This window comes from Podarcis cretensis (genome assembly GCF_951804945.1).
Source record: "Podarcis cretensis genome assembly, chromosome: 12".
Lineage (NCBI taxonomy): Eukaryota > Metazoa > Chordata > Lepidosauria > Squamata > Lacertidae > Podarcis > Podarcis cretensis.
This window is the reverse complement of record NC_137181.1, coordinates 7,229,010-7,242,030: the sequence shown is the minus strand read 5'-3', so window position 1 is coordinate 7,242,030 and position 13,021 is coordinate 7,229,010. Positions and strand designations below refer to the sequence as shown.

At 48.4% G+C, this 13,021-nt stretch overlaps 1 protein-coding gene across 1 annotated transcript in view; it reads left to right on the top strand.

Annotated features, from left to right (window-relative positions):
- ZBTB47 (zinc finger and BTB domain containing 47) overlaps window positions 1-13,021 on the top strand; it is a 47,208-nt gene that overhangs the window by 28,500 nt on the left and 5,687 nt on the right. Inside the window, exons 2-5 of the mRNA XM_079946737.1 lie at window positions 3,681-5,111; window positions 7,195-7,342; window positions 8,794-8,909; window positions 11,080-11,224. Of these exons, the coding sequence (XP_079802863.1) occupies window positions 3,681-5,111; window positions 7,195-7,342; window positions 8,794-8,909; window positions 11,080-11,224 (1,840 nt within the window). The remainder of the gene's footprint in view (window positions 1-3,680; window positions 5,112-7,194; window positions 7,343-8,793; window positions 8,910-11,079; window positions 11,225-13,021) is intronic.

Sequence of the window (13,021 nt, the reverse complement as noted above, 5' to 3'; positions counted from 1 at the left end):
CAAAAGGAATTTGGCCCTTAGGCTCCCACATTTCCCTTCCCTCGTTATGCAACGAAGAACATTCGTCTTGATATCCTTTTGTTGCAGTGTTACAGCCTCCCACTGATCATTTGTTCACGTTCATCGCATTTCCCCTGACAGAGGTCAAACTTCTGTGTTAGGAGCACTGAAGTGACCTCCCCAGGGCGCAAACCTGGGATGTGTGTGTGGAGATCCTGGACTGACCAGGCAATCAGACCCGCCTCTCAGCCTTGCTGATGTTGTCCAAAGGTTGGGAAAGGTTGGGAAAGTGATGTTGGGCACCAGCTTGGCTGCAGGAGTTGCCAGAAGGAGGCAGACAAGGTGTCATCCAGTGTGGTGTAGTGGTTAATAGCGGTAGACTCGTAATCTGGTGAACCAGGTTCACTTCCCCGCTCCTCCACATGCAGTTTGTTGTGGGGGAGGAAGGGAAATGAGATTGTTAGCCGCTTTGAGACTCCTTAACCTGGGACCCCTGACCATTAGGTCCAGTCGTGGCTGACTCTGGGGTTGCGGCGCTTATCTCACTTTACTGGCTGAGGGAGCCGGCGTACAGCTTCCGGGTCATGTGGCCAGCATGACTAAGCCGCTTCTGGCGAACCAGAGCAGCGCACGGAAACGCCGTTTACCTTCCTGCCGGAGTGGTACCTATTTATCTATCTGAACTTTGACGTGCTTTTGAGCTGCTAGGTTGGCAGGAGCAGGGACCGAGCAACGGGAGCTCACCCCGTCGCGGGGATTCGAACCACCGACCTTCTGATCGGCAAGTCCTAGGCTCTGTGGTTTAACCCACAGCACCACCCGTGTCCCTCAGCCTCACCCGCGATACTCGCGTCCCTTTACTTGCCTAACTGCAAACCCCCTTTTCTATTGTTGGTCAGCGAGTTGTTGTTTTGCACTGGAACGCTTTAATCTACCCTAATTGTTCAATCCCAGATTTTGGGGGGGGGGAGGAGGGGACTGACTCCCTCATGCAAAATACTGTCAGTCTGCAGGTGACCGACAATGCCTCGGCCTCTTTCTCCAGCTGCCTCCCCCTACCTGTCTGCAATCAAAACCCTAGAGAGCGTCTTTCTTTTGAGCAGATATACGGCTCTGCATCAAAGAACTTTTTCATCCCGGAACGGCTGTTCTTTACCAGTTGCAAGTTGCAACCATGAGCTTCTTCAATGTGACTTTAAAGTTTTAGAGGTGTTGCTTTGCCCCCGGCAATAATTTATTATTATTATTTTTAAAGCCCACTGGAGTGTGTGCCTTAACTCATCTTAATGAGGTCTCTTAATGAAGGAAACGAGTCGTTGTTTTTAATGGGCTGTAATTACCTTGGAGAAGGTGTGCAAGGATCTTCTGAGTGATAGCTGACAGGATCCCTGTGTGACGGTCAGTGGTGCAGCTGTGTGTGTGTTGTTGCTTTTTGCTAACTTCAGGTGTGATTCTCCCTCCCCTTGCCTCCCCCCTGGGAAATCTGGGTCCGTTCAGATAAGGTAGGGGTGGGGACCCTGCAGCCAGCAGATCTAATTTGGCTGACCCCCAATTTATTTATTTAATGCATTTCTCTACAGTTTCCAAGACTCTCTGCAAGAGGTGATGTGGTTTAAGCAAATAATAATAATAACAACAACTTATTATTTATACCCCACCCATCTGGCTGGGTTTCCTCAGCCACTCTGGGTGGCTTCCAACAAAATATTAAAATACAGTAATTCATCAAATATTAAAAGCTTCCCTAAACTGGGCTGCCTTCAGGTGTCTTCTAAAAGTCAGATAGTTGTTTATTTCCTTGACATCTGATGGGAAGGAATTCCACAGGGCGGGTGCCACCACCGAGAAGGCCCTCTGCCTGGTTCCCTGTAACCTCACTTCTCGCAGGGAGGCAACTGCCAGCAGGCCCTTGTAGCTGGACCTCAGTGTCTGGGCTGAACACTGGGTATGGAGACGCCCCTTCAGGTATACTTGACCAAGGCCATTTAGGGCTTTAAAGGTCAGCATCAACACTTAGAATTGTGCCCGGAAACGTACTGGGAGCCAATGTAGGTCTTTCAAGATCAGTGTTATGTGGTCTTGGCGGCCACGTTCAGTCACTAAATGTATGGTGTGTTCACAGCTGTGGTCATTGTGGCTAGTACGCATTGATAGCGTGGTTAGGTGGACTACAGTGTCAGGCTGGGACCCGGGAGACCAGGGTTCAAACCCACACAAAGCATCCTGGGTGACCTTTGACCAGTCACAGTATCTCAGCCTCACCCGCCTCGCAGGGTCGTTGTGAAGATGAAATGGAGTGGACAGGGTAGAAGTGTGTTCACCACTTTGAGCTGAGTGGTTTGTGGGGACCTGTACCTGTCAGGAGGCAAGAAACAGAGGAAGGGGTAGCTTCAGATTTGGAGGAAGAGGCAGGCCAGGCAAGGGAAGGGGATTTTCCTCCCTCCTCTATACCACTGTCCCTCAGAACCAGGAGGGGATTGAAGAGGGATGAGCAGAGGATGTTTTCACGCAGGCGTAGTCTCCGGTTGCAAGTACACAGCCTGTTGGAGGAAGGTACATGAACTGGTGGAGTGATCCCCTGCTGCTGCAATTTCTCCAGACCTGGGAATAGCTGCCTAGACCCTAGATTGGTGGGGTTAGTGAGGAAATGTCCATAGAACAGGCATGGCCAAACTTGGTGCTCCAGATGTTTTGGGACTACAATTCCCATCATCCCTGACCGCTGGTCCTGTTAGCTAGCGATCATGGGAGTTGTAGTCCCAAAACGTCTGGAGGGCAAAGTTTGGCCATGCCTGCCATAGAACTACTTGATAGTGATTTACAGATGGTATTTAACTCCGAGCAGACTTGCTAAGATGTATAAGATTGAATCAGATACGTGCTGGAGATGTAATGAGACTGAGGGTACGTTTGTCCATATGTGGTGGACCTGTAAAAGGGTAAAAGAGTATTGGGAAATAATTTATAATGAATTGAAAAAAATGTTTTAAAGCACCTTTCCAAAAAACAAACAAACACCCAACGTCCTTTTTGTTGGGGATAATCAGATGGGAATTTCCAGGTGTCAAAAAAAGGTTATTTATGTACGCCATTACGGCGGCCCGTGTTTCGTTAGCCCAAAAATGGAGAACGAGTGAGGTGGAATATGTGCAGCTTGCGGATCTAACTTATAGAATAAGAGAATAAGAACATACGTTTGAAGAAGATTGGAAAATGTTTATTGACTATATGGGGAATAATTGTGTACACTTGTTGGCAGCATTAAGATAAATTCGACAGTGTAAATAAGTTTTGATGGAAGTAACAATGGAATACTGAATGGTTTAGTATGCAGGGATTTATGCTGTGCAAAACGAACCATGGAAAGAGAAGAAAGGAAGTCCTTGATATTTTAAGGTTGCCTGAATGAATATTCTAAATTGTAAAACAGAAAATTTAATAAAAGAGAGAGAGAGAGAGAGAGAGAGAGAGAGAGAGAGAGAGAGAGAGATTGGGAATGTCCGTTTGCCCTAATAAGCAAGCCTGCTCCATTCCTGGTTGTATTTCAGATATTTTGGTGGGGACGTAAGGATGGAAGCCACCTGAGCTGTCTTGGGCTCCATCCATTCCAAGGAGGAGAAGAAGGTGGAGTCCCACCACCACCTGGCGCTTCTTAACCTTCCTCTCATTTCTCCCCACAGCTGATAGTCGAAAAGACAACTGACTACCCGGCCGCTGAATACTCTTTGGTGGAGGATGTAGCCCTCCACTTCACGTGTTTGATGGACAGACTGAACGAGCAGCGCCTCTTTCAACCAGACCTGTGCGACGTGGACATCGTTCTGCTACAGCAGAGGAACGTCTTCCCGGCTCACAAGGGGGTCCTCGCCGCCTACAGCCACTTCTTCCACTCCCTCTTCACCCAGAACAAGCAGCTGCAGCGGGTGGAGCTCTCCCTGGAGGCCTTGACCTCCCAGGGCCTCCAGCAGATCCTCAACTTCATCTACACCTCCAAGCTCCTGGTCAATGCCTGCAACGTGCAGGACGTCCTGAACGCGGCCGCCGTCCTGCAGATGAGCGACATTGCGTCCTCCTGCCAGGAGCTGATCAGCACCAGGTCCCTCGGCCTAGCGATGGCCAGCAACATGGCGCTGCCTCCGGACAGCTGCGGCAAGGGCGTCCCGTCCCAGTACTACTGCAACATCAAGCAGGAGATGGACCCGGCTCCGCACCCCAAGATCTACGCCCGGGAAGGGAACGACCCCTACTCGGTGCGGGTTGAGGACGGCGCAGCGTGCGGGGGCAACCAGAACCTCCCTGCCGTGGCTGGCAAGAAGTATTACAAAGAGGAGAAAGATGGCAGCCCGCCCATCTGCAAGGTGGAGGGCGAAGAGCCCGACGTGGCCCTTGGCAGCCAAAGCTCTTACAACCGGGGAGATCAGATCATTGTGGAGGTCAACCTCAACAATCAAACCCTCAACGTCTCGAAAGGGACGGAGGGGAAATCTCCGGCCGCTGACCAGACGGCCGGCATCGCCGCGGTGATTGGGCGGCCTGAAGGGGAAGGGCGTGGCGCGGATGAGGATGGCGAGGAGGAAGAGAACGGGGAAGGAGAGGAGGAGGAGGAGGATGGCGAGGTGGGGGAGGAGGAGGAAGACGAGGAGCACAGCGAGGAGGAAGAGCTGGAGGAGACCACTGAGGAGGAGGACGAGGAGGAGGAGGAAGACGGCGAGGAGGTGGCGGAGATCAAGAGGGAGAGGTCCGGGCTGTCCCACAAGGCCAGCAGGCCCTCCAAGGCCGCCCAGGCCGCTGTGTCCACCAGGTCCCAGGAGGCGGTTGCTGTGGCGATGGAAGACGAGGAGGTGGAGGAAGCGGAGGAGGAAGGGGAGGACCAGAGAGGCAGAAAGAGGAAGAAGGAGCCGGACGGGGTGGGCCAGAAGGTGAAGCTGGAAGAGAAGCAACACTACCCCTGCAAGAAGTGCCCCCGGGTTTTCAACAACCGCTGGTACCTGGAGAAGCACATGAACGTCACCCACAGCCGCATGCAGATCTGTGACAAGTGTGGCAAGCGGTTCCTGCTGGAGAGCGAGCTGCTGCTGCACCACCAGACAGACTGCGAGAAGAACATCCAGGTGAGAAGGGAGACCACTGCCCCTCGAGGCGCCACATTTCTGCCAGGCTGCCCTTTGCAGACTTTGGCGCATGGGGCGCCCTTTGTGAAACTAGAACGGACAGGAGTCGTTACATAGGATGCTGCCTTATGCTCAGATAGACCCACTGACTGGGCTCAGCCATCCTGGGTTACAGGCAGGGGAGTCTCCCATCCCTGGAGAGACTAATAATAATAATAATATTTATACATACATACATACATACCCCGCCCATCTGAGTGAGTCGCCCCAGCCACTCTGGGCAGCTTCCAATGCCTATAAAAACATAATAGGACATCAAGCATCAATAGTAACAATCTGATCCAATATATTACAATAAATCACAATAACTTTAAAACAAACAAGTTATATCAAATGAAGTAATCCATTAAAATCTAATAGTAAACAGTAAAATCACCAGCAAATGATAATTAAGCAGTTTACATAAACTGCTTTAAACAGTTAAAGAATTAAAATGGGTGGCGCTGTGGGTTAAACCACAGAGCCTAGGACTTGCCGATCAAAAGATCGGCGGTACGAATCCCCGCAACGGGGTGAGCTCCCGTTGCTCGGTCCCGACTCCTGCCAACCTAGCAGTTTGAAAGCACGTCAAAGTGCAAGTAGATAAATAGGTACCACTCTGGTGGGAAGGTAAACGGCGTTTCCGTGCACTGCTCTGGTTCGCCAGAAGCGGCTTAGTCATGCTGGCCACATGACCCGGAAGCTGTACGCCGGCTCCCTCGGCCAATAAAGCGAGATGAGCGCCGTAACCCCAGAGTCGTCCGCGACTGGACCTAAGGGTCAGGGGTCCCTTTACCTTTACCTATGCCTATCGCACTCTTAAACTTAAAATCCATTATTGTATATTGTTTTAAATGTTTGTTTTGCTATTTGGATTGTAGCTCCATTTGTGTTTCTCAAGATGGTCTCTGACCATAATAAATTTCAAATCAAACAGTTTGTTGTTGACAAAGGACAGCTGCACATATAAAGGGCCCCATTACCTTCAGTAGCTTAGGGCCTCATCAAACCTAAATCCTGCCTTGTAGATGTTCCTCATGGTCCCTTCCAGCTCTGTGAATTGCACATACGTTTTTGCTAGGCTCAGGTCTCCTGACTCTGCTCATCTCCTTTGCTCTACCTTCTCTTTAAAATCAGAACCAGTGAAGGCAGTGAAGGTCCTGTGTGAGAGCTTGGAGGATGTTGGGGGATGGATGGCAGCTAGCAGATTGAGGTTGAATCCTGACAAGACAGAAGTACTGTTTTGGGGGGACAGGGGGCGGGCGGGTGTGGAGGACTCCCTTGTCCTGAATGGGGTAACTGTTCCCCTGAAGGACCAGGTACACAGCCTGGGAGTCATTTTGGACTCACAGCTGTCCATGGAGGCGCAGGCCAATTCTGTGTCCAGGGCAGCTGTTTACCAGCTCCATCTGGTACGCAGGCTGAGACCGTCCCTGTCCACAGACTGTCTCGCCAGAGTGGTGCATGCTCTAGTTATCTCTCGCTTGGATTACTGCAATCCGCTCTATGTGGGGCTACCTTTGAAGGTGACCCGGAAGCTACAACTAATGCGGCAGCTAGACTGATGACTGGGAGCGGCCACCGAGACCACATAACACCGGTCTTGAAAGACCTACATTGGCTCCCAGTACGTTTCTGAGTACAATTCAAAGTGTTGGTGCTGACCTTTAAAGCCCTAAATGGCCTCAGCCCAGTATACTTGAAGGAAAGTCTCCACCTCCATCGTTCTGCACGGACACTGAGGTCCAGCGCCGAGGGCCTTCTGGCGGTTCCCTCACTGCGAGAAGCCAAGTTACAGGGAACCAGGCAGAGGGCCTTCTCTGTAGTGGCGCCCGCCCTGTGGAACGCCCTCCCACCAGATGTCAAAGAGAAGAACAACTACCAGACTTTTAGATCTGAAGGCAGCCCTCTGTAGGGAAGCTTTTAATGTTTAACAGACCACTGTATTTTAATCCTTTGTTGGAAGCCGCCCAGGGTGGCTGGGGATACCCAGCCAGATGGGTGGGGTATAAATAATAAACTATTATTATATTATTTTTTGCAGTGTATCACTTGCGGGAAAGCCTTCAAGAAGCTGTGGTCTCTCCATGAGCACAACAAGATCGTCCACGGCTACGCGGAGAAGAAGTTCTCATGCGAGATTTGCGAGAAGAAGTTCTACACGATGGCGCATGTCCGGAAGCACATGGTCGGTGAGTGGGGCCGGGGAGGGGGCCCCGTGCGCAGCAGTAGGTTTGCCACCCCCTGAGGAGCACCCAGAACCAGGCAGCGTTTCAGCGCTGTGCAAGATGGCCCACCTTCCCGGGCGCAAATCAGGGTGCTAGGCTTTGCCCCACGAAACCTTGCAAGCCTGGCTTCATCTTACATTCTAACTATTTCACGTAACCCCTTTTCAAGTGTTTGCTTTTATCGGTGCCTTTAAAAGAACGGTTCAGTCCAGACCAGTGGTTCTCAACCTGTGGGTCCCCAGATCTTGTTGGACTACAACTCCCATCATCCCTGAGCTCTGGCCTTGCTAGCTAGGAGGGATGGGAGTTGTAGTCCAACAACATCTGGAGACCCACAGGTTGAGAAAGGCTGGTCCAGACACACACACCCAACCCGGTGGCCTACAGATGTTTTTGGACTACAACTCCCATCATCCCTAGCTAGCGAGACCAGTGGTCAGGGATGATGGGAGTTGTAGTCTGAAAACAGATGGAAACCAAAGGTTGGGAAAAACTGGTTTGGATTACCTTTGGTGAAACACTTTAGGGGTCTTTTGTGAGTTGCACAGTCGGAATAGCACTATGCCACTCTTGCTGAGCTGTACCACTCCAGATTGCAGAAAGGCAAGAGAGAGGCCACACTTTACTTGTCTAGCCACCATATTTACTCGTATCTAATACTCACCATTTTTGGCCAAATTACGTTGCGAAAATTTAGGTGCACGTTAGATTCAATGGGATAATTACATTCACCAGTGAATACTTTTTTTGGTTTCCAGGTTCTGAAAATGGAGGTGTACGTTAGATTCGATGGTGTATTAGACTCTAGTAAATATGGTTTCCCCTACAGATAGAAAGCTACTTCTAGTCTAATTTTTTTACTGTATTATGGCCAGTATTGTTTTCCTTTGCAGTCCTTGCTGTATTTTCAGTCATGGATCCTGTATTGCTTGTGACATTGTTAAAACCATTTTTTTACATATATAAAAAACATTTTCTTTAAGAGTCAGGAAGAACATTTCTAGTTCCAAGTGTCTAATAAGATCCGGGACTACACATTGTAATTTTGCTTCATCAAAGAAAAATATCTAAACATTTCTAACACGGGGTTTCCCAAACTTGGGCCTCCAGCTGCTTTTGGACTACAACTCCCATCATCCCTATCTAGCAGGGCCAGTGGTCAAGGATGATGGGAACTGTAGTCCAAAAAGTTTGGGAAACATTGTACATTCTCCTCCCAGATCTGCTAATTTTCTAAGTGCAGGTTTTGGAGGCCGTTCTGATTTTGCGGCCGCTCAGCAGCTTGCACGACCGGACGCTGCCAGCTCTTCGTTCCGGCAGGAGCTGAACCCGTACGATTTTGCTGTCCGTGTGTTTTGGCTCATTCCTAACCGTACAGATTTCCCTGATAACCATGATTCTCCCTTGCTTTGCAGCCCACACCAAGGACATGCCGTTCACCTGTGAAACGTGTGGGAAGTCGTTCAAGCGAAGTATGTCTTTGAAGGTCCACTCTCTGCAGCACTCGGGGGAGAAGCCTTTCAAATGTGAGGTGAGGACCTGGGAATGTAAAAAGGTGAAATGCCTCTGGGAGATGACATATACCATATTTTTCGCCCTATAGGACGCACCGGCCCATAGGGCGCACCTAGATTTTGGGGATGGGAAATAAAGGGGGGGAAATTTTTCCCCCCCCCCAGGCGCGGGGCTGGGGCAGGGGAAGCCCGAGCTTCCCCCAACCCCAGCCCCTAGAACAGGAAGCTCTCCGCAAGCCGTAGGAGCCCAGCGCGAAGTCGCGCCGGGCTCCCACAGCTTGCGGAGAGCTGCGCGAAGCCCGCTCTGGGAGCTTGCGGAGCTGGGGGAGGGGAAAGCCCACCGCCTGCCTCCAAACCAGGTTGGGAGCTTGTGGGGCTGGCGGTGGGCCTCTCCTGAAGTGCGCACCGACCCCTCTCACTCTCCAGGCTTCAGCGAAAGCCTGCATTCGCCCCATAGGACGCACACACATTTCCCCTTCCTTTTTGGAGAGGAAAAAGTGCGTCCTATAGGGTGAAAAATACGGTAACGAGTTGAAAAAAATGTTGAAATATACATTTATAAAGAAACCAGAAGCATTTTTATTGGGCAATGTGGGGAGTGTCATAAATAGAAAGGAATGTAAGCTCTTTTTATACACAATAACAGCAGCAAGAATATTATTGGCCCAAAAATGGAAGCAAGAAGAGTTACCGACGATTGAAGAATGGAGGGTGAAGTTAATGGATTATGCAGAATTAGATAAACTAACAGGAAGGATTCGAAACCGGCGAGACCAGAAATTCACGGAAGATTGGAGTACATTTACGGACTATTTGAAAAGTATTTGTGAAGAACAGACGACGTTTGTCGGGTTGCAAGAAGTTTTGTGAGAAGTATTATTAGAAGTATTGTAAAAATGGACAAAGGGGAGGATGATTTGTTAAGAGATGTAAAGGCAATATAAAGTTAAGAAATGCATAAGATGTGGTTAAAACGGTGGATCATCAGAGGTGCGGTTGGAAGTCTTAAAAAAAAAGATAGGTTTTGTGGTACATTTTATAATTTATATGTTAAAATTAATAAAAAATATTATATAAAAAAGCACAAATGTGAGGTGAGAACCAGTTTCAGCCCGTCTTCCCTCCTTCCGCTTTCCAGTTTGCAGCGTGAACTTGGACTGATGGATCTGTATTCGAGTTCTCTTCTTCTGCAGCCCATACCCACGCAGAAAGGTTGAGTGTTTGGAACTCCATGCGTGAATCTGGGCTGGCTGCATTTTCTTAGTCCAGGCTTCCTCAACCTCAGCCCTCCTGATGTTTTTGGCCTACAACTCCCATGATTCCTAGCTAGCAGGACCAGTGGTCAGGGATGATGGGAATTGTAGTCTCAAAACATCTGGAGGGTTGCAGTTGAGGAAGCCTGCTCCAGATGCTTTGAGACTACAATTCCCATCTGAGGAATTCCCACTGAGGTCCAGCGCCAAGGGTCTTCTGGTGGTTCCCTCACTGCGAGAATCCAAGTTACAGGGAACCAGGCAGAGGGCCTTCTCGGTGGTGGCACCCGCCCTGTGGAACGTCCTCCCACCAGATGTCAAAGAGAACAACAACTACCAGACTTTTAGAAGACATCTGAAGGCAGCCCTGTTTAGGGAAGCTTTTAATGTTTGATGCACTACTGTATTTTAATATTTTTTGAAAGCCACCCAGAGTGGCTGGGGAAGCCCAGCCAGATGGCTGGGGTACAAATAATAAATTATTATTATATATTATTATTATTGAGGAAGCCTAGAGTAACACTTGTTCTGTTTTGGTTTATAAAAGTACAGGATGTTTTCACTTGCTGGTAATTGCAGTTTTATTGCAACAGAACTCATGATTTGAACTGGGCTTTCTAAACAGTTAAAAAAAACATTTTGTTATGCACAGTGTTATTTTTAAAGTATATATTTACAGATGTGTTCATATTCTATGGCAGGTTGAGGAAGCCTGTTTTAGTCCAACATACCTCGCAGGGTTGTTTTGTGGGCAAAATGCCGTGGGAAGGATAGGAGCATAATAACGTCGTTTTTGAGCTCCTGGGAGGAAAGGGAGGATATAAATAAAACTTCTGAATGGAATGGACCTTTTGGTTTAATACAACAGAGATCTTTCCTTCATGCAAACTTCCTGCCTTTCCTTATTCCATACCTCCATTCTCTCCCTGCCCAGAACTGCAATGAGAGGTTCCAGTATAAGTACCAACTCCGTTCTCACATGAGCATCCACATCGGTCACAAGCAGTTCATGTGCCAGTGGTGCGGGAAGGACTTCAACATGAAGCAGTATTTTGACGAGCACATGAAAACACACACGGGTAAGGGATCCATGGCTCGGGGTGGACAAGCCAGCCAAGTTTCCATTTCTTGCCTTCCCAGTCTTTTAAGTCCAGCCCCATTTCCACAGCTGTGCACAGTACTGACTGACCAGTGCCTGTAACTTCATGAACCCACCTCTTCTGTCCTGTTCCATATTCCGAGCGTTTTCGCAAAACCTTTTAAAATTGTGAATCCTTTCTTGTTCCAGCAGGTTTGGGGGAAATGGACTGCTTTTAATTAAAGGGCTATTGCTGTGCGGTTTTTATTACAGTTATTTTCAACAGATTTTATATATGCACGTACAGTGGTACCTCGGGTTACATACGCTTCAGGTTACATACGCTTCAGGTTACACACTCTGCTAACCCAGAAATCGTGCTTCAGGTTAAGAACTTTGCTTCAGGATAAGAACAGAAATCAGGCTCCGGCAGCACGGCAGCAGCAGTGAGAACGATACATAAGCAACCATTATAATTTCAAAACAGCAACCATAACAAAACCTCAACAATAAACCATGACTGAATTCTGGAAAGCCGGAGGCCTTGTGGGTAGGTGGGTCCTGTCTCCCAGAATTATCCCCACAACAAAGTTGTGAGGCAGATTATTCTGAGAAGCAGTGACTGGCCCCAAATCACCCAGTAAGCGTCATGGGCAAGTGGGGGATTTCAAACCCTGGCCTTCTGGGTCATTTTGCATTTTTATGTTGCGAACTACCCTGTGATCTTTGGAGGAAGGGCAGTAGTATACAAATTTAACCAATAATCAGAATAACGATAATAGTCCTGCACTCTAACCACTTTGCTAAATTGGCTCTACCAGTCATCGATTATATATACCGTATTTTTTGCTCTATAAGATTCACATTTTCCCTCCTAAAAAGTAAGGGGAAATGTGTGTGCGTCTTATGGAGCGAATGCAGGCTGCACAGCTATCCCAGAAGCCAGAACAGCAAGAGGGATTGCTGCTTTCACTGCGCAGGGATCCCTCTTGCTGTTCTGGCTTCTGGGATTCAGAATATTTTTTTTCTTGTTTTCCTCCTTCAAAAACTAGGTGTGTCTTGTGGTCTGGTGCGTCTTATAGAGCAAAAATACGGTAATTATATTAAATTAGCCAACTTTGAACAAGTTTCTACGCCTCAGTTTTCCCAAAGACCCCATTGGCACCACCACTCTCTCTCCCCCCCCCACCATTTCCTTTTAATCCCAGAGTGTCAGTTTGCATTTCTTAGTACAGAAAGTACATCTGATATGTAGAGATCTTTCCTATTCTGCTTAACTCTTTGCAAGCTTCTCTGTGTGAAAGAAGCAAGCAGAAGGTTCCTGATGTTTGGGTTATTCCTTCAGAGGAGCTGAGTACAGCTGGCTTATACTGCTTCTCTTATCACTTTCAGTCAAGGTCACACTGACTATAAAAGCAGGGCCAGAAGGAATCTTGTTTTCTTTTTCTATCTCTTTCCCTTCTGGTGCGATGTTCCGTACACCAGGCATGCCCAAAGTCCGTTTCAGGTCGTTTTAATCTGGCTCCTGCAGCAGTTTATTTCCTGAGGTAAAAACCTCAACAACTTCAATCCTAAAAAAAGGTTAACAAGTTCCATTGGCTCTTTGGCCAGCCCTCATGGCCCTTCACTTCATCAAATCTGGCCCTCTTTGAAAAAAGTTTGGACACCACTGCTGTACATAGAATGCTTAGCATTAAGGTTTAGATTTATCATAAATTACTGTAAGTTTAAGTCCAGTCTGCTGCAACTGGATTTCTTATGGACAGAGCCGATCCTGAATGTATTGGATTTGCGACCA